The sequence below is a fragment of the Malaclemys terrapin genome, chromosome 2 (assembly GCF_027887155.1).
Source record: "Malaclemys terrapin pileata isolate rMalTer1 chromosome 2, rMalTer1.hap1, whole genome shotgun sequence".
NCBI lineage: Eukaryota > Metazoa > Chordata > Testudines > Emydidae > Malaclemys > Malaclemys terrapin.
In genome coordinates, this window is record NC_071506.1 from 171,766,231 (window position 1) to 171,793,284 (window position 27,054).

Genomic DNA, 27,054 nt, shown 5'->3' on the forward strand with positions numbered 1-27,054 from the left:
GCAAGTCACAATCTTCTTAAGACTAACTACGGTCAGTATTTTTCTAATTTTAAGCTGACTCCAAGTTTGTATGTTTCAAATCTTGAATGGGTAAGCATACATGCACATTAATTTAATGTTCATTATAAATCTGCATTGCATTTGAATTAATCTCTCCACCCTGGAGGTGGCCCCTCTAGATCAAGGTTGAGGCACATGGTGAGGCTGGGGGTAGGAGGAATGGAGCATTGGGAAAGTTTTCATTACTTCTGCCTGTGCACCACGTTCTGTGGACTTTAGCTGACTGGAATGTCAGTGTGTCACCTTTCTCAAGCACTAAACTCATTTAAAATGAAAAACAAGAAGAACAACAGTTATGCACCAAAAAAAATTACATTATTTGAAAACAAATATGAAAGAAAGTGGTCTAAAATGAGCCTAATTAATACTTAATAATTGATGATTTATTAAGACCTTCCTGTCAATATACTTTTCCCATTAACAATAAGTAGGTACATTTTGTCAGAAATTTAGTTATTTCTGTTTAGTAATTTATGATTACACATTGTACAAGAAAAAAGGCACTAAAATGTACAGCTAGTCACCCTTATTATAAAGTCTGTGAGTTTCAGACATACAGTATATGTATCTTCTCAGCTGATGACAGTTTTTGAATAGCTTCCTCATGTTACTTCTTATACATTTCTTACATCCTGAACCATTACAAAGTATACATTTTAGAGACCTACTGAAAAATAAGCTTCTGTCCCCTTTAATAATTTTTTCTATGGGAAAAACAATGAATTTTGCCATGAAAACTAGCTACACAATAAAGATGATAAAAAATTCCCAGTTTCTCACATTTTCAAAAAAGTTAAGTACAAGTTCTCCGGTTATGGCAATAAAAAATGTGGGCATAACAAGTTTAAAAGAAATTGCTTTCATAAATTTCCTTACGTACAATTCCAGAAACTAATTCTGTGAGGGGAAGAAATAGCTTTGGTGGTGTCTGAGGTACTAAAATACTAACCCAATACTTTACAAATAGGTAAGACAACTGAGGCAGCTATATTAATAAAAACAGACTGGCCCAATGAAAAACTTTAGGCCAAAAAGGGTTTTGGTCCAATGAATAATATATAGGTTTCAATGTAATTTTTAAAACTCACTGCATCTTCAATAAAAGACAAAGACCACAAGAGATATCATCTAATACTCTGTTAAAATACATAGTATCAGAAATAATTTACACATTTTCAGATATTTTTGTAACAAACAGGCCAGTACTTAAAAGCTCATTTTGTATTAGATGCTCACCAACTATAGAAGCACAAACACTGTACAATGTAATTTGTACATTGTTAAAATACAACGGACTCTAATATTACATAATAAATACAACCCAGTGTAAATTAAGAGTGGCTGCCTGATGGTTTGACCAGTTGCACAAGAAGCACTAAAAAGTGAGGCACCTAGATTCAGGTTTTCTCTTGGGATTCTCAGGCTCTTGGGCTGGCAGTATTTTGCAGGTCATATTTTCAGTCTCTGCATTATTCAGTAGCACCCTGAGCACACAGTGAAAGTGCGCCATTTGGTTTTAAAAGATGATAACAGTCCCCATGACCAAAGAAATTCCACAGCTGGTGAAACGTAGGTGCAAAAGAAGGTAAGTCTCTGCAGGATAAAACAAAATGAAAGCGGAGAGAACCTCTCACTATAACCTTCAACACCACCCTGAGTCGTTGCCATGGGAAAGGAAAAGCTGATGTTTTTGGGGTAAGGTAAGCCTTCTTAAAAAGGGGCCACCCTACTGTAGCTCTACAGGGCTGGCAGTAAGGGTACTGATAGCAACAGCACCTTTTAGAGACAAAAAATTTTCACCCCAAGCATTCTTGCTTTTCTTCATGTGCATACTTGGTATTGTAAAAACAGTCCCATAAAAACTCATGGCACCTAACAGTCAAATGTATATTAAGTGATTCTCATTGGTTTGTCAGAGAATGCCTCAAAGATCACAGAAAGAAGTTAAAGAAAAACTACACACAAAAATCATTTTCCACAAGAGGGATTATTTTTGGTCCTTGTTGGGTGGAATTTTCAAAAGGTGCCTAAGAGAGTTAGGGCCCCAACTTGCACTGAAACTCAATGCGATCTGAGGGCATAAATCTCTCACATTACTTCTGAAAATCCCAATCATAGTTTTGAAATGGTGGCTTTTCAAAAGCATTGAGCATACACAACTCCAACTGAAGTCTATGGGAGCTCAGCACTTATATCCCTGCCAGTAATGTTGGATGCCACTCAGTCACAAAACAACCCACTGACATTATTATTGGAAGGGCAAAAAAGAAAACATAAAAAAGAAGAGAGTTAATTAGGCTGATATATTCTAGTTCTGCAGGAACTGAAACAAACCTGAATATCTTGATATTTGCATTTATGGTTTGGCTATTTTTCAGTAGGGATCTAAAACAATATGACATCTGGACAGCCAGGAACTGAAATATTAAGAAAAGACCAGATCTCTCCTCATTTCCACCTGAGACACTTAAAAATCAACAAGACAGACAATATAAAAATAAACACAAATATACACAGATGATAGAAACCCATAAAGGTTCGAAGTGGTAAGTAGAAAAGGCTTTTTAATATTATGCTGTTCATTTTGTTAAATTGCTTTAATATATATTATATACAGGGTGGGGGCTGCTAACGTCATTTGCCATTTGTTAGAGTGTGTCTACTTCAATGGCAGTTGCCAAGATAATAATGGGAATGAAAGCCTGGTGTATATTAGGCATTGCGTAAGTGGTATGATTAATGTAAGTGACCTAAAACTGTACTTCTTACTCTGATGGAATCTTTATTAATTGCTATTCTTAGTTGAGTGCAGTTTGTATACTTTGCATTGTAATCGGTCTAGAGGTTTGGAAGAGTTTCATCCAAACTGCTTTATAATAAATAATAAAAACCGTAATTGTTTAGTGCCCAGAAGCCTCTGGACAACTTAGTATAAAATAATTAACAGCAAATTCAACTCTCAGCTATTTCCATACAAAGTAATTGGCTTCATTAGGATTACATAGGTGTAACTGAGAGCAGGCAATATTCAGTTGTCTTGCACTCAGTCTGAAAGTAAAAAAGCAGATACAGTACTAAGAAGGAATGAGACAGTAATAGAGACAGTAGTAGAGAGATAGCTATTAGCAGCTTATTGATAACACCTCAAACCATGCCACCTTATCAGTGAGACGCATAGACTCATGTACATATTTAATGACAATAAAACTGACCGCTGTAGGATAATGGGCCTCCATGCTTATAAAGGATTATCCACCACTGATTTGGTAGCTGAAAGGAATCCCATCTCCTCCACATAGTGCATGGAGTCATGATCAAGAGTGTCAAAAACAAATAGCAGAGTAAGAGCAGTATGGAAAGTTGTCTCAAAACCATCAGTCAAAATAATAATAATAATAATAATAATAATAATAAACCTTAGACTCCTTTCCAAGTAAGGCTAGAAGGTCTAAAAAACAAAACAAACTTCTCAAATACGTCTGGCCTGGAAAACTGAAATTGGGCAATAACTGGATTGGACATTCTAGTTTCTTGAGCAGAGGCTGACTCACAGCATATTTTAGCTGGGTCAACACTACTCTCCATAAGGGAAGCACCAATGATGACTTCCATCACAGGGGAAATTCAGTTTGGAGTAAAACACCAACTCTATCAAATAACCCACTTGATGTATACTTTCTGTAACATAATGGGTAGAGTTTATGGATTTGACAGTATCCAAAAGTTCTTTAGAAAACAGATAGGATTTCTTACTGATGTAATAGTACAAACTCCCCAGGATCAACAGTTTTGGGTATTCAAAAATTAACAGAGGAGCTCATAGACTTCAGGAATAATTTCTTTGGGATACTTAGATGGTTAGTTCAACAGTTTTTAACCCAAGACCTCACTGAGAGTAACAGGTTAAGTATCCAAAGTCCTGGACTGAACTGCTGAAGAATGCATCTGACCTTACAAAACATTGATCCTATTCCCCTATATTTGACTTCTGCCAAGGGAACATGGAGTACCAGGCCATGACTGGGCCAAATGAATCTCCCAGTCAGATTCCTGTGATGCAGTCTATATTCTGGAGTAAGTCTGGTAAAAAAAAAAATAAACCCACCTTACACAGCTTGGTGGTTTTATATTCCATCACTGTACCTACCACCTGGTTGGTGCTGTACAATAAATAATTATAACTTGGCATGTAACACCAACTTCTGACACAGGAGCATTCAAGAATGGCCCTAGATCTCTGAGAAGGGTTCAAAGATGGGAATGATATGGCACAAATTATATGCAATGTGACCCCACATCTGTCTTCCCCTCATGACAACAAACATGGCTAAATAGGGATTTTAACCTCCAGAGCCAGGAACTGAGCAATATAGCCCATAGTGTGCTTATAAAGCATAAAGAAAACAAACACACTTACAATTCCGAGGTACATAAAAACAAACTAAGAAATTAAATAATAATTAAATAATAAGCACTATCTAAAATCTAGCTTACTTTTTTTTAAGGGAAAGAATTCTCTAGTTTCCATCCAGCCTGCACTTAGCAGGGAAAGGAAGGGGAAAAGAAGATTTCTAGCTATTCTAAATATTGGGAAATTTCTTCAAGATCAGTCAGAAGACTGGACAAAGATACTGTTTGGTTCTTATCAGTTTGATTATGCACTGTGACCCCATCTGCACTCCCCCATCAACACAGCTGATTATCTCCCATAACTGTCCAATAGGCCCTCCTCCTCATTCTATTTCCTTGATTGTTGTGCCCAGCACATTTGGCAGCCTGCCTGCTAGACTCCAACTATAGAGAAATAACTCTCAAATACCTTTTGCACACAGCATGCATTCTGGGGCATACAGCCATCAAACATACACAATTTCCATTCAGTATAATTTGGGGGCAAGTAGAAAAGTCTAGCACTTTTGGCAGCCTATTATTGTTACTGCCAGAAAGGATAGGTATCTAGATCCCCAAAGAAAAGTTGACTAGAGGCTGGGTATGACGGATATGTAGTCCATCTTCTCAAAGGGAAGCTCTTTAGAGGAGGGTGGAGAAAGGGGAGCCTTCAACATCTGAGAATGTCTTAGGACCATGTGTGTAGGTGCAGAGCAACTCAACTGACTCACACTGATAGCCAGATTAGGCGGGTATCTTTATAATCAGCTCAGAAATCAACACTCAGCAGCTCTCTGAGATAGGAGAGCTAGAGGGAGATACAGGAAGTGCCCTGCGAGGAGAAACCACAGAATTAAGTTAGTTTGAGAAGAAGCTAGGAAAATTGTCTGTGGTGAACTCTTTGCATTCCTGACCCAAGCTTTGTTTGGTATGGTTAGTGCCTAAAACAAAATACAAACAAAGGCAAACCTTGGGAATGTTTTTTAGGAAAGACCATACTGAGAGGACATATTGTGCAGTGGATCTGGCCCATTCACAAACTCCCTTGAAAGATAAACTGCTGGCACTAGAGGAAAGAGCTTTGGTATCCCATGGAGAATATCAAGCACAGTGCAACCAGCGGGAGAAGACTCAAGGTACTGAAGGGAGGAAGCAAGGGACTGTGAGAATGTTGTAGGGAGGGAGGCATCAACAAATGTGTCTAAGTATCTGAAATTTTGTAGGCATATCCAATGTGTTAATGTGCTATTTTATTATGCCATAAAGTCTATCTACATTCCCCTGTGTACTTGCTTTACATCTAAGTGAACTAACTTGTTCTATGTAATTCCATGTTTAAAAAATATATAAAAATGCAAAATCCCCCAGAATTCAAAAGCACCAAAATAATTCTATGAGTTTGGAAAAGCAAAGAGCACTGTGTATATTTCTACTGGCACAAAATTGGTAGTTCTTTTATTTTTACAGTTGGCAACAAGTTCTTTTCATTCTTCAAAATTATTGACCATCTGCCTTGTATAAAATTTCTTAAATCGTGTTAACATTTCTGTCATATTATTCTACCATCTTTTTATTGTGTTTGTTTTACTAATCTAAATATATTAATTTTAGTAACGCATTAATACTCACATTACAAAGATATTGTGATTACCTCTCAATATCTGACAGGAGACAGAAAGAGAGGAAAAGGTGGATAGTGTCTGAAGTATTTACAGAAAGGCATGTACAGTGAGATAGTTTGATAATGAGACAGACAGCAGGAACTCCATTGAGTAAGGAAACAGAGCATGAAAAACACAAGGTGAAACTGCTATCTGTGCCTGACACATACAAAACATCTTTGAATAAGCTACCCACATGTATGAAACCACAGGACTGAACTGATGGTGGACTTTATGAGTTTGGCACAAAAATAAAACATGCATCAGAAGAATTATAAAAAAAATCTGTCTTTAGGAGGAACTGTTTAAATTTGAGACTAAAAAACAAAAAACAAGTAAGGAGGAATGGAAATGAAACAAGAATTTGGCTCTGAATCTTCCTTTCAGTTCCCCTAGTCCTAGGGCAGCCAGGGGCTGCTTTGACCCTAGCATCATTTAGAGCAGCCTAAGTGCTGATCTAAATTATGTCAGCTGCAGAAGTCCCTCTAGGGACCACTCCAGGGACCAGTGATTGGTCAGAGTACAGTGTACATTAGCCTCGCTCCAACACACACCCTACACAGTGGGAAGGAAGAGCAGGTGCTGATAGAGCTGGCTATGCCAGCTTTATGTCACCCAGGGGATTCCCTTATAGCAGGGAAATACCTGGCTCCCTCTTTAGGGCAGCACACAATCACTGAAATTTGGTCTGAGGATGTGGCCTGGGAGAGACAGTTGAGGGTTGAAGGAAAAAATAAAGATGAATGAGTTAAGTCTAGCCAAACTGGTTCAGCAAGTAAGAACTCTAAAGAATACCTGGGAAAAAGAAATACTAGACATACAATGTGCCCATTTAAACAAGAAAAAGGGTTAACTCTAAAAGTGTATCTAATGTGGCTGAACTCAGCATTCTTTAAACAGAAAATTGAAACAGTCATCAATCAAAGGTTGTGCCAGTACAGCAGGTGAGGAAAAACTGGCTGTAAGCACCAGGAAAGTGAGAGAAACAATACAACAGGTCCTAGAGATATTAAAAAAAAAAAAAGAGAGAGAGATTACTCCCCTTGCATGGTAAGGCCTATGGGTAGGGCTCTAGATGAAGAACTTTCCATGTGAATCCTTTCATGGAGATTCTCACACACTACAAGAAGGATGTGGAAAAATTGGAAAGAATCCAGCGGAGGGCAACAAAAATGATTAGGGGGCTGGAGCACATGATTTATGAGGAGAGGCTGAGGGAACTGGGATTGTTTAGTCTGCAGAAGAGAAGAATGAGGTGGGATTTGATAGCTCCTTTCAACTACCTGAAAGGGAGTTCCAAAGAGGATGGATCTAGACTGTTCTCAGTGGTAGCAGATGACAGAACAAGGAGCAATGGTCTCAAGTTGCAGTGGGGGAGGTTTAGGTTGGATATTAGGAAAAACTTTTTCACTAGGAGGGTGGTGAAGCACTGGAATGGGTTACCTAGGGAGGTGGTGGAATCTCCTTAGGTTTTTAAGGTCAGGCTTTACAAAGCCCTGACTGGGATGATTTAGTTGGGGATTGGTCTTGCTTTGAGCAGGGGGTTGGACTAGATGACCTCCTGATGTCCCTTCCAGCCCTGATATTCTATGATCATCCTATGGGCAGGGAGTGTTGGAAAAGGCCACTGAGCCCACCCCAAACATCCCCGAGGAACAATGGAAGGCCAGGGCCGCCTATGCAGACACTGCTGCTGAACCAGTTCTGGTCCTGAGGGAGGACTCAGCTGAAGAGATAACATACAGCCTGGGGCCATAGTCTTTCCTGTCTGAGCTCTTTAGAGCTGGACAGGAAACAACATTTCCCTCTACCCCCTTCTTTCTCCTAGCTTGCCCAGTCTTCCCCACTTCCTTCGCCAAGTCCCCAAAGGGCTCCTCATGGGGTCAGCAGAACGGGTATGTGACTGTGCATGCAGTAAGTGGAGCCCACTTTCCATGCAGGAAGGAGATCTATGCAAGAAGGGTCCACTCTGTGCACAGATCTTGGGTTAAGTATGATCAAAGCCAAAGGCAGAAAACAGCAAAATGAGATTCTACCTGGAAATATGCAAGCTTGTATTACTGGGGAATAATAAATGAAACAGATCTTGAGAGACAGAAATTTTGAAACAAGTAATGCAGAAAAAGACTTACTTGTGACAGTGGATAGCAAATTAGATGAGCTCCAATTTGATATGGCAGTAAAAAAAAGTCAATGTGATATTGGACAATATAAGCAGATGCATCATGTCATGGCCAGGGAGATGACAGTTTCTCTCTGTATGAACAAACAGACCACAACTGGAATGCTGGGTCAAATGCCGCACTGGTATAATTTATCATCCATGGAGTTAAACCAGGGATAATTTTGGCCCATCATGTTCAGTTCTGGGTACCTTAATACTAGAAAGATGTAAACAATTTGGAGGAAATTCAGAGAAGAGAAATGAATAGTTTAGGGCAGCTGGGATTTACTTATGAGAAAAGATTTAGAAAAAAAACTAAGAATCTTGGCCAAACAGCTAATGGAGGATATAAAGATGTAAGCCAGAAAGAAGAGAGAGGAAAAACTTTAAGTGTTATCCAAGAGGATATATATTAGGACAATACAGGGAATAATCATTCTGTAAGTCTAGCTGGATCAGTAAGACTTCCTTATATATTGTTCCAATGTCTCCAGACATCTTGTGGTACTCAACACCATGTCCCTAGGCATAATACTCACACTAGATATCCTTTCCTTAAACTTTTTATCTTGTTCTTTCCAATTCCAATCCTTCTGCTATACTTCTTTACAACAGTGACTGAATTCAAAGGCCCTCTTGTCCACTCCAAATGCTGTACATTTTGGTTTCATAATTAATACTCTGTGTGAATAAGGCTCTAAGGGTGTATATCCAATCTGAGACATCACCCACTTGGTAATCTGAAAATATGCGTAATTTAAATGAATTTCTTTGGACTATAAAAATAAAAACGTATCTCATAAAGCAGTGCTATCACCATAAAGAGTCAAAAATGAGGTGATATCACAATCTCCTTGGAGCATGCTGTATTATCTTCTAGGCCCATCCCATTCAAATCCACATTCTCTCTTCACTCCTGCTCCCTCCCCAACTCTCAAGATGTTTCTTTTCCTCACCTTCTGATACCTTACCTATTTTTTTACGCTGGGTAGTTCTGAGTGGTTTTCAGCCAGTAGCAGTATGGGGAGGGCCTTGTCAGTCTCAGTGTGACACTAATATATAGTCTCCATCCCACCTTTTTTTTTTTTTTTTTTTAATAGGTGCATGGGCCATCACCATCTCCACTCAAAGCATTCTCACCCCCTAAACCACAGTTCAAGACCTTAGATCAAAGAATTGCCCTCCCCAACCCTAATTCTCCTCTTTAATTCCCCCTACCCTGAATCATAGATTATCGTCCCACACTCCAACATTGTGTTCCTTTCAGGCCAACAGAATTAGTACCCTCACGCCCTACTGTCTTCTCCTTCTTACAGCCAATTGCCAGAAGAGGGAGTCCATCCACACTGAGAATGGGATTTTGCTACCCAATAGAATTGCCCTTTAGATTTCATACCAGCCTCATGTTTGTGCCTGCTGCATCTCTGCCAGAACTGATTTTGTCAATCATTCAGGAGAAGCAGCACTGAAACAGCACCACTCTCTTCACTTTCACCACTATGGTGCAGGCAGCATATTATGACTGACCGGAGCAAAGCCTACAAGTATGTATCAGCAGCAGGGAAAAGTGACCAAGAGAAAAATAAATATGAAAGCTCGCAGCAGGAAGGAAATCCAGAGAAGAGGCAGGAGGTGGAACACAACAGAGGGAAGATGACACCTTTTAAAATTTGTTTTCATTTGAAAAATATTGCTAATGTATGGTTTTCTTCCTATTAACCATTATCTGTGGGGGAAAATACATTTAAAATAATGGAACTCTCAATTTTATAACTGAATAAAAAATAAGGGTTTTTCTGCTCATTTAAAATGCCTCTCCCTCCAAAACACCTTTTCGGATAGAGGAAGATCCTTTAGAGTAAACCTCTAAATTTGTTCTAAAATGTGCACTTTAATACTTTACCCTTGGTTTCGTATTGCCCATTTCCCAGCCCTTGTCTTCTTTAGCCTAGATCTTCAGGGTGGGGGCAATCTTTTATTGTGTCTGTGTAGCACCTAGCACAAGAGGGCACCAGTTTCTGTTGAGGCCCCTAGGTGCTATTCTGATACATATAAGTAAATAAAGACAACAGGAATCCCTGGTTGATAGCAGAGGCAGGGTGGCTCTGGGCTGACATGTGGGACACAGCCAAGCAGACAGAATTCACAGGTATAGAGCACCGCACCAAGTGAAAATCTGCCTTTACCTCTAGAAGTATGTTGAGTTGGTGAGAAAAGAGCAGGATCCACAACAGACCTCACTTCTAATAAGGAGCAAGATCTAAATCCATTAGCTGGCTGCTGGGAAGAACTGCTTGTTGGCAAGATAGCCAGCCAGCTGCTTCTTAAGAGCTACATGAAGCAGCAGAAAAGCTTTTATCCACAGAATGATGTCAGGTGTACAGTGCAGTTAAGGGGCGGTCTTCTTTCTCTAGCAACTGCAGTAGCATCTTCCCTCACCTACTTCTAGTTCCTGCATATATATCTGGGTGATAGGATAGGACTGAGAGAGGGCAGGCAAAAGTAGCTGCTTCTGGGAAAATATCCTCTTCTTTCCCTCTTTCCAACAGTTATGGCCCTAGCAGCGAGCAGGCCAATGCCCAACCATCGTCTCAATCAGCCAGCTGGTTGGAGGTTTTGATTTCCTTTCCCTGCAAATTACCTACTAGAATGGTCCTCTTGTCTCCTCACTGGCTCCTTCATTTTCACTTACCTGCTGCAGAGAAGGAATAATAAAATAGTAATAAAAAAAGAAAGATGGGGAGGGGATTTCCTCTATGTCCCTGTATAGCAGTTAGGTTACTGCCTGTCAAATATCTGCTGTGATCAGTGTGAGAACAAAGAATGACTCCAACCCCTGCCTTCAACCAGGAAATGGAGGAAAGGGCTAGAAAACAGGCAATATAATTTAAAGTGTAAAGTTGTAAAGCCGAAGTTTTAAACCATACTCAAATTTCAGGGGTGTCTACTCTATAGGAACTTCCTAGATTAAAAAAGGGCAGTTGGAACTTGATAGAGGAACAAACGTTATGCTCACAATTCACAAGTACTACTGTGCATATCTGAAACTCAAAGAAGAGACAATTTACTTTCAGAGCTCACCCACAAATGAACTATAGAACTTTTCCTTATTAGACTCATCCAATCTGTATTCCTAGATGGTATTAAGGAGTCCAAACATGTTCACTATTGACTGAACATCCACTCTGTCACACTACATTAATTTTAATAGACCCTCTTGCCAATACACCTTAGTAACAATGTGCTCAATCAGATTTTCTCTGCCCACCATAAATTCTAGGGTGAATTAGGAAAGGGTCTGTTAAAGGATGATACAGGCCATTCTTTTGTGATGGTTTGCAGTTTTCTCTCCCAATACATTTTCTTTTTATTTAGCACTTCCATTTTTATCCGGTGTTCCTCTTCAGCCATCTCACACTCCCTTTCTATCTGTTGTATTTTTGCCACATGCACTTCATTCATTTGTATCAGTTGCAGTTGTAAAATTGACATTTGCTGGTGATGCTCTTCCTCGTGCATCTTTTTCAAAGCTCCCTCCTGAGTGGCTTTACTTCGGTAGTTTTTATTCGCTGTTATTCTGACAGCTGAACATGAGGGCTCAGGTTGGGAGGTGCCTTCACATATTGGGAAATGTACTATCTCTTTCTCTTCATCACACAGTTCTCTGTTTGAGACAGCAAATGACTCTGCAAAAAACAGCAAAAAAACCTTTAAGATACACAATCACGCTGATTGAAAAAAAGAGGGTAAGGAATAACACAGTCATCGGTTAACACATCACATGCACACCTTGTATTTCTGTAATGGAATGTAGGAGTCACCAGGTGACACAGTCTAAATATTTAGCATTCCCTTTATATTTTGACAGAGCATGTGATAAGATTTTCAATCTCTCTCCGAGAATTGTATCTGAGGTAAGGAAGCACTGGCTCCTACACTAAACTAGAGATTTAGTATGCTTTTTCCCCCTTAAGCACCACTCCTGTACACCCCAGAAGTATGCATTTTTACATCAATTTATGTAGGACCAAATTACATCAACCTTATTTTGAGATATGCCTTATTAGTGCAATTGAAATGAATAGGACTATTTGTTCAACAAAACACTACTGAGACTAAAGGTGTTAGGAAATAGGAGTACTGTTACAGATCACCACCATCATGTGTGTACCATAAATAGAATATTAACAATTACAAAAACAAACAGATCACTTTGTTTAGAGAAATATTAGGTAACAATGCAGTCAACTTTTTCTTTTTAGGGGGGGATACCAAGTTACAGGATGATCCTTCTTACACAACCCAAGACACATCGCCTCACCTTATTTGTGCAAAGAACTGTATTTATACAACAACAAACCAATGCAAATCCATTATACTTATTTCATTTGTTTGTTTTTTTAAATAGTAATATTTCTTTAGCAGGTGAGTGCATTCTCTCTTAGTAGTGAATAAATGATAAGCAAATGCTATGGTAATACAAATAAGTAATAATCACTAAGTATCTCCCCTTTCTCTAATTTTACTGTGTATGTACTTGATATACTTTTTATAACACTTTTTTAGTCATTTATTTAATTTGGTCAATTTTTTCATTTCCAGTGACAAGCAACCAATAGTCTAGTGGGTTACTAACCAATGAGAGATTGATTCTTTATTTCTTTGAATAAGACCATCTCTACTCGTGGCTCTTTTGGTTTTCAAATGTATCTCAATGCTTTCATAAATTGGTGCTATGCATTATTGCGTAAAAATAGACCCAGTGGCCCCTTCAAAGCTCCCTTCTGTGCCACCCTAATCAGAGCCAGTGAAGGAACTAATTCCCTATTATGCAAGGGATATAGTAGATGCCCTCCTGCAGGGTCACTCCACCTGTACTCTCAATGAATAAGGGCCGACCTCGATACCTCTCATCTTCTCTCACAAATGTCTCAAGTATTCTTCCATGCTGCTTCTTTCAAAATATATCTTTCAGCCTTCCATCTCATTCAAATCCTTCCTGAAAACCCTTTCAGTACATCATTTACCAAAAACGTGTTTTAACACCTCTCTTGACCTATCAGGACATATGTAGTCAAACCTGAAGCGATGTTTAATCATGTCTTTAGCCTATGCCCTTTCTTGCCCCTTTTCTTCCAGGTTGTAACTTCACTTGTTTCTTAAGACTATAATCTAAACAGAAGCTTTTTGGAGCATGGACTTGTCTTATGTTTCCTGTGAAGTATATACCACACTTGTGTACACTACAAAATAAAATAATAAATACTAGTAATCTTGTAGGAATGCTGGAAATCAGTGATTTTCATCTGGAAAGCAACTGACAGGTTATGTGGAGTTAAATCTAAGTAGTAATGAAAAAGGATTATTTTTGTACATTATGTAAGTGGTTTCAAGCCATCTGTGCACTTTCAATAGAATATATTTTATTCATTTCCTCTCTAGAACCACAGGTAATAGATTTTATCTTGGCAGTGGAACTGCGTGCATGGGTGGTGAGAAATGCTGGGGCTATTTGTCTTCTCATGGCCCTGGAATAGGAAATATCTCAGTATGCAATTTTTTTAAAATATTTGGATCATGCCCAAGTCTCTTAAAAAAAAAGTTAACCACTGATGCTCAGAAAACTGTCTGAATTTCAAGAAGTCTCAGTATGCCAAATCAATGTCCCCAATCTGTTGTCCTTTTGATAAGCTAAAATGAGACAGTGCTAGAGTCTGTTTATCCTATTCTAATAGAACTGGAGTTTTGGTGCCTGGAGATCAATATTATTTCCATTTGCATTCAATAAAATGGCACTTTCTGTGACAAATGGTGCAACAGAAAAGGAGCTACAGAATGGGAAACTGTTTAGCTGCTATGGATGAATGATAACCATTAAGATGGTAGTCTGGCTCATTCACTATTTCAAGATGTAGGAAATCTTTCAGGGTGAGTAGCACCTCTATCTTACAGGATGTAACATCTAGTTTTTATCCCACACTCTTTCTGTAAGAGATTGAATACCACAGCTGAGATATTTACCTGAGTGGAGAAGAGGAATAAATAAGGAGTCAATATTTTCAAATCTCAGAGACAAAAAGGGTTGGCAGTGTCAAAGTTTAAAGTGCACTAGCGTGCTACACTATTACATCAAGTCTTCATGGTGCCACAGGATGGAGAAGGAGATGACATTTTTACGGTGAGCTATTTACAAGAGATAGTAGTGAATGATCCCTCAGAGGTAGTGCCAGGGTCAACATAGTAACCTTTGGTTCAAGTTGCATTAAATTTTTATATTGAAAGAGTTTACTTAAGAACATAAGAATGACCATACTGGGTCAGACCAAAGGTCCATCTAGCCCAGTGGCCAATGCCAGGTGCCTCAGAGGGAATGAACAGGTAATTATCAAGTGACCCACCCCCCGTCGCCCATTCCCAGCTTCTGGCAAACAGAGGCTAGGGACACCATCCCTGCCCATCCTGGCTAATAGCCATTGATGGACCTATCCTCCATGAACTTATCTAGTTATTTTTTGAACCCTGTTATAATCTTGGCCTTCACAACATCCTCTGACAAAGAGTTCCACAACGGACTGTGGGTGGTGTGAAAAATTACTTCCTTTTGTTATTTTTAAACCTGCTGCCTATTAATTTCATTTGGTGTCCCCTAGTTCTGGTGTTATGAGAAGGAGTAAATAACACTTCCTTATTTACTTTCTCCACACCAGTCATGATTGTATAGACCTCAATCATATCACCCCTTAGTAGTCCGTTTTCCAAGCTGAAAAGTCCCAGTTTTATTAAGCTCTCCTCATACGGAAGCCGTTCCATACACCTAATCATTTTTGTTGCTCTTTTCTGAACCTTTTCCAATTCCAATATTTTAAATTAAATTAATGGAAATATCCCATCTCCTAGAATTGGAAGGGACCTTGAAAGGTCATTGAGTCCAGCCCCCTGCCTTCACTAGCAGGACCAAGTACTGATTTGCCCCAGATCCCTAAGTGGCCCCCTCAAGGATTAAATTCACAGCCCTTGGTTTAGCAGGCCAATGCTCACGCCACTGAGCTATCCCTCCCCCCTATATTTTTTTGAGACCGGGCAACCACATCTGCACACAGTATTCAAGCTGTGGATGTACCATGGATTTATATAGAGGCAACATGATATTTTGTCTTATTATCTATCCCTTTCTTAATGATTCCCAACATTCTGTTCACTTTTTTGACTGCCGCTGCACATTGAGTGGATGTTTCAGAGAACTCTCCACCATGACTCCAAGATCTCTTTCTTGAGTGGTAACAGCTAATTTAGACCCCATCATTTTATATGTATAGTTGGGATTATGTTTTCCAATGTGCATTACTTTGCATTTATCAACACTGAATTTCATCTACCTTTTTGTTACCCAGATACCCAGTTCTGTGAGATTCTTTTGTAGCTCTTCGCAGTCTGCCTGGGACAACGATCTTGAGTAGTTTTGGATCATCTGCAAATTTTGCCAACTCACTGTTTACCCCTTTTTCCAGATCATTTATGAATATGTTGACTAGGACTGGTCCCAGTACAGACCCCTGGGGACACCACTATTTACCTCTCTCCGTTCTGAAAACTGATCATTTATTCCGACCCTTTGTTTCCTATCTTTTAACCAGTTACCAATTCATGAGAAGACCTCCCCTCTTATCCCATGACAGCTTACTTTGCTTAAGAGCCTTTGGTGAGGGACCTTGTCAAAGGCTTTCTGAAAATCTAAGTACACTATATCAACTGGATTCCCCTTGTCCACATGTAGTAGATTGGTGAGGCATGATTTCCCTTTCCAAAAAACATGTTGACTCTTCCTCAACAAGCTATGTTCATCTATGTGTCTGACAATTTTGTTCTTTATTATAGTTTCAACTAGGAGAGAGATCACTTGATCATTACCTGTTAGGTTCACTCCCTCTGGGGCACCTGGCATTGGCCACTGTCAGTAGACAGGATACTAGGCTAGATGGACCTTTGGTCTGACCCAGTATGGCCATTCTTATGTTCTTAGTTTGCCCAGTACTGAAGTCAGGCTTACTGGCCTGTAATTGCCAGGATCACAGGCTATGGAGCCCTTTAAAAAAAATCGGCGTCACATTAGCTATCCTCCAGTCATTTGGTACAGAAGGTGATTTAAATGATAGGTTACAAACTACAGTTAGTAGTTCTGCAATTTCGCATTTGAGTAGGGTTACCATTCGTCCAGATTTACCCGGACATGTCCTCCTTTTTGTGCTAAAAATAGCGTCCGGGGGGAATTTGTAAAGCACTCACAATGTCCGGGATTTCCCCCCTCCCCCGGAGCGGCTGGGAGGGCTGCAGGAAAGTACCGGGCTGGACTCCGGAGCAGCTGGAGAGGAGCTCCGCCCTGCATTCTGAGCAAGTGTCTCAGCACAAAGTGCAGCCCTCCCCTTTTGCAACTGGGAGCAGTTACTGCCATGCAGCTAGCAAAACGGGAGCGAGAGCACTTTGTGCTGATACAAGGGCAGCTCTCCCCTGCAACCCGGTCCGGGCCAGGGACCGGGTTTTGTTGTGCAGGGCCAGGGACCGGGTTTTGTTGTGCTGGGGAGCTTAGCCACGTGTCCGGCTCGCACAGAGCCCAACACCCTGTTCTGAGCAGCAGGGTAAGGGGGGCAGGAGAAGGGGCAGGGAGGTTCTGGAGGGGGCAGTCAAGAAACGGGGGGGGGCTTTTTGGGGGGAGTGGAGAAAGTTTTGGGCAGTCAGGGTACAGGTAGGGGGTAGGGTCCTGGTGGGCAGTTGGGGGGGGGGTCTTAGGAGGGGGCAGTTAGGGGACAAGGAACAGGGAGTCTTAGGTAGGGGGTGGGGTTCTGGAGGGAAGTTAGGAGCAGGGGTCCCAGGAGGGGGCAGTCAGGGGACAAGGAGTGGGGGGGTAGGGGGCTGGGAGTTCTGGGGGGGAGCTGTCAGGGGGCAGGAGTGGGGAGAGGGATCGGAGCAGTCAGGGGACAGGGAGCAGAGGGGTTTAGATGGGTTGGGAGTTCTGGGGGGGGGGCTGTCAGGGGGCAGGAGTGCGGAGAGGGATCGGAGCAGTCAGGGGACAGGGAGCAGAGGGGTTTATATGGGTTGGGAGTTCTGGGGGGGGGCTGTCAGGGGGCAGGAGTGGGGAGAGGGATCGGAGCAGTCAGGGGACAGGGAGCAGAGGGGTTTAGATGGGTTGGGAGTTCTGGGGGGGAGCTGTCAGGGGGCAGGAGTGGGGAGAGGGATCGGAGCAGTCGGGACAGGGAGCAGAGGGGTTTAGATGGGTTGGGAGTTCTGGGGGGGGCTGTCAGGGGGTGGGGAGTGGTTGGATGGGGCGTGGGAGTCCCAGGGGTCTGTCTGGGGGTGGGGGTGTGGATAAAGGTTGGGGCAGTCAGGGGACAAGAGGCAGGGAGGCTTAGATAGTCCTGGGGGGCAGTTAGGGGCAGGGGTCCCAGGAGGGGGTAGTCAGGGGACAAGGAACGGGGGGAGGGTTGGGAGGTCAGGGGGGGCGGGAAGTGGGAGGGGCGGGGCTAGGGCGGGGCTTCTCCCGTCCTCTTTTTTACTCGCTGAAATATGGTAACCCTACATTTGAGTTCCTTCAGAACTCTTGGGTGAATACCATCTGGTCCTGGTGACTGATCGCTGTTTAGTTTATCTATTTGTTCCAAAACCTCCTCTAATGACACCTCATAAGACAGTTCTTCAGATTTGTCACCTAAAAAGAATGGCTCAGGTTTGGGAATCTCCCTCACATCCTCAGCAGTGAAGACCGATGCAAAGAATTCATTTAGTTTTTCCACAATGGCCTTATTGTCCCTGAGTGCTCCTTTATGCTCTTGATCGTCCAGTGGCCCCACTGGTTGTTTAGCAGGCTTCCTGCTTCTGATGTACTTAAAAAAAAAAAACTGCTATTACTTTTGAGTCTTTAGCTAGCTGTTCTTCACTTTTTTGGCCTTCCTAATTATATTTTTACACCTCACTTGCCAGAGTTTATGCTCCTTTCTATTTTCCTCACTAGGATTTAACTTCCACTTTTTAAAGGATGCCTTTTTGCCTCTTACTGCTTCTTTTCCTTTGTTTGTTTAGCCACAGAGGCACTTTTTTGGTTCTCTTAATCTGTTTTTTAATTTGGGGTATAAATTTAAATTGAACCTCTATTATGGTCTCTTTAAAAAGTAGTCATGCAGCTTGCAGGGATTTCACTTTTGGCACTGTACCTTTTAATTTCTGTTTAACTAACTTCCTAACTTTTGTGTAGTCCCCCTTTCTGAAATTAAATGCTACAGTGTTGGGCTGCTGTGGTATTTTCCCCACCACAGGAGTGCTAAATTTAATTATATTATGGTCGTTATTATCAAGCGGTAGCTGAGAACTACTATGCAGGGGTTGTAAATTTACACTATAAAATTTAAAGATCATTCTTAGAGAACCCATGATATACCCTAAGACAGTGCAGTGCAAAACTTACTGAATAATACCCCATACACCTAGCCAGCCAGAAAAGCTTTGATTTATTTTGCTGTGAAAAATACCAACAGATATTTTGTACGTGAGTGAGACAGAAGAGATCCTTCTCCTCTAATTCATAAAAGGAAAAAAAAAATAAAAAAACCCCAAGCTGTAAGGTTCTGAGATAAGATCAATTTTTTTATTTTGGGGCACTGTTTACCATCTGAACTGAGTAGACCTCTGCATTTTTGAATCAAAATAAGAACAATTATCAGAAAACAAACCTGGCCACAATTTCAACAATATTGGGCTCCATGGGTCATAGCAATCTCTAAAAAAAGGTAAATATCAAAATACCAGCAAAAGCTATCTTTGGTTGGGGCCACTCTCCTTTCTGGTCCTGGATTACTCCTACCTGGTATAGGTTAGCAAACAAGGGAGAAGAGAAAAATACTTCTCTCAGGATGACCTTTAAAGGGCCATCCATTTGCTTTAGTCCAAACAACAAAGTGCATCTTAAGTCCTCTACATCAACTACCTTCAAAATAAGCAAGGGGGTAACTGTGGGGGGTGGGCGGGAGAGGAGGCACATATATGCAACCACTGCAGGGGATGAGGGGAGCATGTCCCTTTTTATGCAACTCACGCAAAACCTTAGTTCCCACCTCATTAACTTCAATGGGATTATTCATGTGATTAAAATTACGCACATGCTTAAGTACATTGCTGAAGTGGGGTCTTTAAACCCTAAATAAAACGATGTAAAGTATTACTATGGAAGAGGACAAGAAAAGGAACATCATGTAGAATCTGACCCCCTCTTTCAACTGTTCTGTGTGACAGTGAGAAATCTGGAGATCAAGAGAGCAGTAACTGAACTGGAGTGAAATCATATTGGATATAGGCCACTACATGATCTCTCAGTGGTTCCCTTAAGAGGGCTCACTCCACACATATTACTGCACAAATGCTACCAGAGCCTTCCTCTCACTAAGTTACATAGAGGAGCTCAGACCTCTCATTGCTTTGTTGGAGAGGCTGAAGAATTTACTCTCATACACTCGATAGCATTGTCCTTAACAAAAAACCAAAACATTTAATATGTAGTAAAAAAGGCAGACATATACAAAAACGGGATAGGTTATTTTTATTGCTTCTGCTCATATTTACTATACTACACAAATTTCATTCTCATTAGCTGGGAGGTATAAGGCGGCTACATACTGGAAAGAGATTAGCCTCCTCCCCTGCCACATCAGAAGTAGAGTGGTTTGTTATGGTCTAGATATTTATCGCAATATGGACACTTACTATAGGCTTGGCACCCCCTTTTGGAATAAAAGGGGCTCAATAATTACCAAGAAACCTAGGGCATTGCACTGATTTGGGGTTTAGCATATTTAAGTTGCACATTAAACCCATACTGTAATTGTTACATTAATATGTTATGGGCAAAATTCCTCAAAGAACAAATATTTTGGAAGAGGATTCTATGATGGCTATTAAAATTGATTCAGAAAAAGCTAGTTCTACATTATTTGATCTGCATGCTGGCATGCTGCCACCTTATATCCTGTGTTAAATATGTAGGAGGTTTTTTTTTTTAAATATGGTTAGAATAGATTTATTCTACTGCAATGACAGCCCATGAAAAAAAAATGTGGAAAGTTGGCTCAAACTATATGTATACTCCCAAATAAACAAAATCAAAACCAAAAAACAGGAGGACCAAAACAATGCCACCATGGCTAACCAAAGTAAAAAAGAGGTGGTTAAAGACAAAAAGACATCTTTTAAAAATTTGATGTCAGATTCTCCTGAGGAAAACAGAAAGTAACAAACTCTGGCAAGTCTAGTGTAAAAGTATAATTAGGCAGGCCAAAAAATAATGTGAAGAACAACTAGCAAAAAAGACAAAAAAACTAAACCTCACATTTTTTTAAGTACATCAGAAGCAGGAAGCCTGCCAAACAATTAGTGAGGCCATTGATTTGACTGAGGTGCAAAAGGAGCATTCAGGGAAGACAAGGCCGTTGTCAGGAAGCTAAACGTGTTCTTTGCATTGATCTTCACTAAGGAGAATGAGAGGGAGACTCCCATACCAGAATCATTCTTTTTAGGTGAAAAAAATCTGAGGAACTGACCTAAACTGAAGTGTCGATAGAGGAGGTTTTGAAACAAATTGGTAAATTAAATAATATGAAGGACCAGATGGTATTCACTCAAGAGTTCTGAAGGAACTCAAATACGAAAGTGCAAAACTACTAACTGTGGTATGTAACCTATTGCTTAAATCAGCCTCTGTACCAGATGACTGGATGATAGCTAACATAATGGTGATTTTTTTTTTTAAAGGCTCAAGAGGTGATCCTGGAAATTACAAACCAGTAAGCCTAATTTCAGTACTGGGCAAATTATAGTAAATAACAGAATTATCAGACACATAGATGAACACAATATTTTGAAGAAGAGTCAACATGGCTTTTGTAAAAGGAAATCATGCCTCACCAATCTTGATATGCCAACAAACATGCAGACAAGGGTGATCTAGTTGATATGTAGTGCATTTGGATTTTCAGAAAGCCTTTGACAAAGTCCCTCACCAAAAGCTCTTAAGCAAAAACCAGTCCTTTTTGGGACTGTCTGCTCATGGACCAGAAATTGGTTAAAAGACAGGAAACAAAGGTAGGAAGAAATGGTCAGTTTTCCAGTTTTCACAGTGGAGAGAAATAAACAGCAGAGTCCCCAAGGATCTGTACTGATAACAGTGCTGTTCAACATATTCACAAATAATCTGGAAAAAAAGGTAAACAGTAAGGTGGCAAAGTTTGCCAACGATAAAAAATTACTCAAGATAATTAAGTCCAAAATTAACTGTGAAATGTCATAAAGGGACCTAACAAAACTGGGTGACTTCTGGACAACAAAATGGCAGGTGAAATTCAATGTTGATAAATGCAAAGTAATGTACTTTGGAAAACAATCTCAACTATACATATAAAATGACGGGGTCTAAATTAGTTGTTACTACTCACGAAAGATCTTGGAGTCATCATGGATAGTTCTCTAAAAACATCTGCTCAATGTGCAGCAGTAGTCAAAAAAGCTAACTATGTTAAAAACCATTAGGAAAGGGATAAATAAGACAGAAAATATCATAATGCCACTATATAAATCCATGGTACACCCACACCTTAAATACTATGTACAGTTCTGGTCACCCGATCTCAAAAAATATATATATTAGAATTGGAAAAAGTACAGAGAAGGGCAACAAAAATGATTAAGGGTATGGAACAGCTTCCATATGAGGAGAAATTAAAAAGCCTGGTACTGTTCAGCTTGAAAAAGAGACGACTAAGGGGGGATATGATAGAGGTATATAAAATCATGAATGGTGTGGAGAAACTGAATCAGGAAGGGTTATTTACCCTTTCGCATAAGAACCAGGTGTCACCAGGGCCAGCTCCAGGCACCAGCTTACCAAGCAGGTGCTTGGGGCAGTCACTTCGGAGAGGGGCGGCATGTCCAGCTGTTTGGCGGCAATTCGGCGGACGGTCCCTCACTCCTGCTCGGCGCGAAGGACCTCCCGCCGAATTGCCGCCGCAGATCGCGATCACGGCTTTTGTTTTTTTTTTTGTTTGGCTGCTTGGGGCGGCCAAAACCCTGGAGCCGGCCCTGGGTGTCACCCAATGAAATTAATAGGCAGCAGGTATAAAGCAAACATAATGAAGTATTTCTTCACACAATGCACAGTCAGCCTGTGCAACTCATTGCCAGGGGAAGTTGTGAAGACCAAAAGTATAAGTGGGTCAAAAAGAATTAGATAAGGTCATGAAGGATAGTCCATCAATGGTTATTACCCAAGATGGTCAGGGATGCAACATCATGCTTTGGGTGTCCCTAATCCTCTGACTGCCAGAAGCAGGGACAGGATGAAACATGATGGAGCACTTGATAAACTGCCCTTTTTCTGTTCATTTTCTCTGAAGCATCTGGCACCAGCCACTGTCGGAAGACAGGATACTGGGCTAGATGGACCATTGGTCTGACACAGTATGGCCGTTCTTATGTTTAGAAAGTTGGTTTTACAGTATTATATCTGCATGCTGTCATGCTACTATATTACGTCCTGTGTGAGATACGTAGGTTTTTTTTAAAATTGTTAGAATAGATTTATTCCACTGCAGTGACAGTCCAGAAAAAAAGATGTGGAAAGTTTTGTGGTTTTTTTATGTTTTATTAAGAGTTCATTAAAAAAAAATGAAAGGCTGGAGGGGAGCATAGGGAATTTCTTGCCTCAGAGGATAACATCTAAACTTGCTGCTTGTGAGGAAAAAAATAGCTGGTGATCAAACAAGCAAAGCAATGCTTTTTAAACGATCAGAAGTGCCCTTTGGGACTTTCCTCTTCCTCTTCTGTGTGATGGCTATCAGGAAATAGAGGATCTATCCACTACTGGAAAGGTCAGCTGTTTAAATGATAACCAGTAACTTAAAAATGTACATAGTTTTCTTCACACTTGTAAAAGAATCAGATTTTACTACTGTGTATCTTGTGAAATATACAGAAGCCCTCAGTATTTTTGCTGTGAAATGACTTTTTAATAGCCAGCAATAAAATTTTAAATAGAGAGATTTACACTGCTAAATTGACCCCTCTAAAAATAGAATAAATAATGAAAATGCATACACACCCTTAACTAGAACAGTGTTACTTGGATCACTATAGTAGCATTTATACCTTGGTTAGAAGCATCAGGTTGATATTCAGAATCTTCTTCTGGTGGACTCTGTATAAAGTACATTTGCTCAGGCATCATGCTGGCAATCTTCTCTTTCCCTATGATGTGAGTATTTATAAGTGGACTAATACTTCTTTTTACTTTCTCCCGTCTTTCATGTGCCATTATCTTTTTTGTCCGTGCCTTGATATTTTCCCAGCATTTCTTTAACTGCTTGAAATCTCGCAGTGATACACTAGGTTGAGAATTATATTCATGGGCAAGCGCTTGCCAAGTACGTTGTTTCAATGCAATAGTTCTTGCATCGCTTTTTTTACACTCAAGTACATATTTGTATTTTTCAACTAATGCAAGCAGCACACTCTTTTCCACTTCTGAGAAGTATTTAGCAGGCTTTATTATTTCGTTGTTTTGCATTTTCTACTGTTTCTCCAGGAAGCCAAAAAAAAACCCTATAAAAACAAAATGTAAAAACAAATAAGGATTGGTTGTTCATTTTGGCATCAAATAATTATATATCAGCAAAGGATTCCAAAATTATGCCTTCAGTTAATAATTTCTAAAGCTGTAATTCTACAAGGCCTTCTTTTTTATATGATAGCTAAATAAAATTTTGGGATAACTAGACAAAATATTTAGGTTATCTATAGTATAAATATCAGCTCTTATATAACAACACCTAACTAAATTGTTATGTAACAAGCACATGATACAGGATAAGCTTCCCATCTTAATTATGATTGGCAGGCCAGTGACGCCACACCTTGTATCATAGCATTAAATAACTATGTGTAGCTATAAAAGCGTTTAATTTACAGAAATAATTTGATTTAAAAGGGATATCTAGAAGGTCATCTACGCTACCCCTGTCATTCCAGCAAGTGAGATTTTAGAATCGTTACTGCATAACTACTGGCTTAACATCTAAATCTAGCCTTGAATAGCTCCAGGGGAAAGGATTCCACAACCTTTTTCGCAGCTGGTTTCATTGTTTATCTAATGGTTATAAAGTTTTGCCTAAAACTGAACATACATTTTCCCTGCAGCATTTTAAGACAATTATTTTTGTTCCACCCTTGCTAACTGAGAATAACCAGCCTCTATCCTCTTCCCAACAAACCTTTCCGATGTTAAAATTCATTGTTCTACAAGAATAGCGCGAATTATAATATCCCAATTATAAAATGCAGTGTTTTGGGCTTGCTATAAATTTTTATAAAAGTTGTCATAAGGTTTTTGAGACATGATCAAATATCTTGAAATGTATTTGTTTATTGTAATTTTCTTGTAGTCAATATGTTTTCCCCCCCAAGTGTTCCAAGTCACTCAAGTCTTATTTCATTCTACAATATTATAGGACAGATAATTCTGCCTTTCTACAGAAAGCCCTATTGGAGGACTAAAGATACTTCGAAAAATATCATGAGGTTGGGAAGAGACAGGGTTTGAAGCAGTAGACTTGAGCGCATTTATGGAGCGGGACAGCTCTCTGGGTAGGTCTACACTGCAATGTAAGCCTGGGTTCAGATTCAGATTTGAGTTTAAAGCCTCCTTCCAGTCACACACAAATCTGTCTGACTCAGGACAGTAAGCCATGTGGACCTAAGAGCCGGTGGGGGTGGGCCCGAGCTAGAGTCCAAACTATCATTTGCAGATGGATGCAGCTTGGGCCTGGTTTCCCAGACACATGTCCTGAAAGTCCACCAACAGTATATTCCATGTCCTATGGACCAGTGTTCCTTGGCCTTTCTATCCCATGACTAGCCAGGTGCTCATCGTTTAACAGGTGCTCATCGTTTAACCTTTCCATTTTATTCTGATCTCTGAACTGGAAACCGAGTGAACCATCTCACGTGTTAGCTATGGCGACTGACAAGAAGTCCTTTGCTGAGCGCGCTGCTACCTGGTCACAGGACCACAGTCAGATTCTGGCAAATCTCTGGTATGATGAGAGCAAGATGTTCAGCTTCAATAAGAGTGCCAGAAATAACCATGTGTACCAAGAAATGTTGGAGAACCTGGTAGCACAGGAATGCATTCTCTATTATGAGTCCAGGCAGTCCCAGTGGTAGATATATAATCCATATGTGCAGTATTAAGAGTCCATATTGTTGGTGGGAGGGGTGCATGGAGTCCATAGACAGCTATAGTCCAAGCAGGCTATATTGTGAGCTATAGCTGCACCAAGGTAACTGCATGAATGCAGACAGCTTTCAGCAGCTCACAGGAGGCAGTAATACACGTAGAAGCTAGCGCAGCATCTTGTTGTTTTCATGTATTTTCATCCAACCCCAGGTGCTGATAGTTGCAAACTTTTCCTACATTAGACACTACAGATTGGAGTCACATTTTGGGAAAAGGCATACTTGCTGGGCCCGCCTCTGTAAGTCACCAGCCCATTCCCCTTGTAGATGTGTTGTCAGTCACCATAAGCTTCAAAAACCTCAATAGCATACAAGGCAGCTTGCCCCTGGTAGCTTGAGGCAGAATATCCCTTTGCCATTCAGGAACCTCCAGAATCGTTATGTCCTCTAGAATGTTGAATGCTTGAAAGGATTTTGAAACCACATGTAGAAAACCATGGCAAGGGGCATCACCCTCCCGCCTCCCCAAGGCTGAAATTGTATTCAATATTTTAAAAAAAGATATATCAGTTGTAAATTTCACCTCACCATTCTGTGTGAAGGCTTTAAACTCTGCTTAATTCTCATGTGCGTCCATGGAGCCTCTGGGAAAACCTTACTCTCTGAATATACTGAAGCACTTTTTTACAAAGTATCATTTTTTGGCCTTGAGATTTCAAGGACACTTTTGGTGATGATGTAGTGAACCTTTTCTGAAGCATTGACACAATAATGTCCTGTATCATTTCTGTTTTCAGGCCCTTCTGTCTCTGCAGGACAGCCCCAGTCCAGCAGAAGCCAGGGATGTCACAATGCGATCAAAGAGGAAATGTGTCCACAACAGCTTTATGGTGCACATCCTGGACAGGGCCAGCCAGCAGTTTCAGTACCAGAGGGAGAAGGATTCACAACAAATTGAAAGGCAATGTCTGATGAGAGACTTTCAGTGAAGTTCCTTCAGCAGGGACGTCACTGGAGGGAAAAAGACAGAGCACAGCAGAAAGGCCTGTTTGAAAGGCTGCTTCTGCTAATGACTGGGAGAGTGCAGGCTTCCACTCCACCTACACTTCCTGCGCCAGCACCATGGGTGGTGTCCCCTCCATGCTACATGTCCTGCAGATCAGGAACCCATTGGATAATTTTGTGGTTGGGTGGCTCATGCAACCAGAACTGAATGCTAGTTGGACTTGGCAAATGTATCCCCTGTAATCCTCCACACCTGTGCAGTCCTCCACCCCTCTGCAACAGCACCAAGTGCATGCAAAATGCACTAGAAGGGCAAAGAACATGGGGCTGGGGACACTCTGAAGTAGGGACATTTTTTTTTTTTTGTGGCACTGGTTTCACAGGTTTGGACAGCTCACTGTTTGAGATATGCACTTTTTTATTTTGTTTTGGTCGTTTCATGGCAGCTGGCCTTATACATTTTTTAAATAGTAATTTTTAATACATTCATGTTAACATATAAAGGCTTTGAAT

General features: G+C 40.5%; 1 protein-coding gene across 1 annotated transcript in view; it reads right to left on the bottom strand.

Moving 5' to 3' along the window:
- Positions 1-427: 427 nt before the first annotated feature.
- MSANTD3 (Myb/SANT DNA binding domain containing 3) overlaps positions 428-27,054 on the bottom strand; it is a 32,668-nt gene continuing 6,041 nt past the window's right edge. The window contains exons 2-3 of the mRNA XM_054018577.1: positions 23,452-23,904; positions 428-11,960 (exon numbers count right to left, since the gene is read on the bottom strand). Coding sequence (XP_053874552.1) covers positions 11,551-11,960; positions 23,452-23,869 — 828 coding nt within the window. The 5' untranslated portion in view covers positions 23,870-23,904 and the 3' untranslated portion in view covers positions 428-11,550. The remainder of the gene's footprint in view (positions 11,961-23,451; positions 23,905-27,054) is intronic.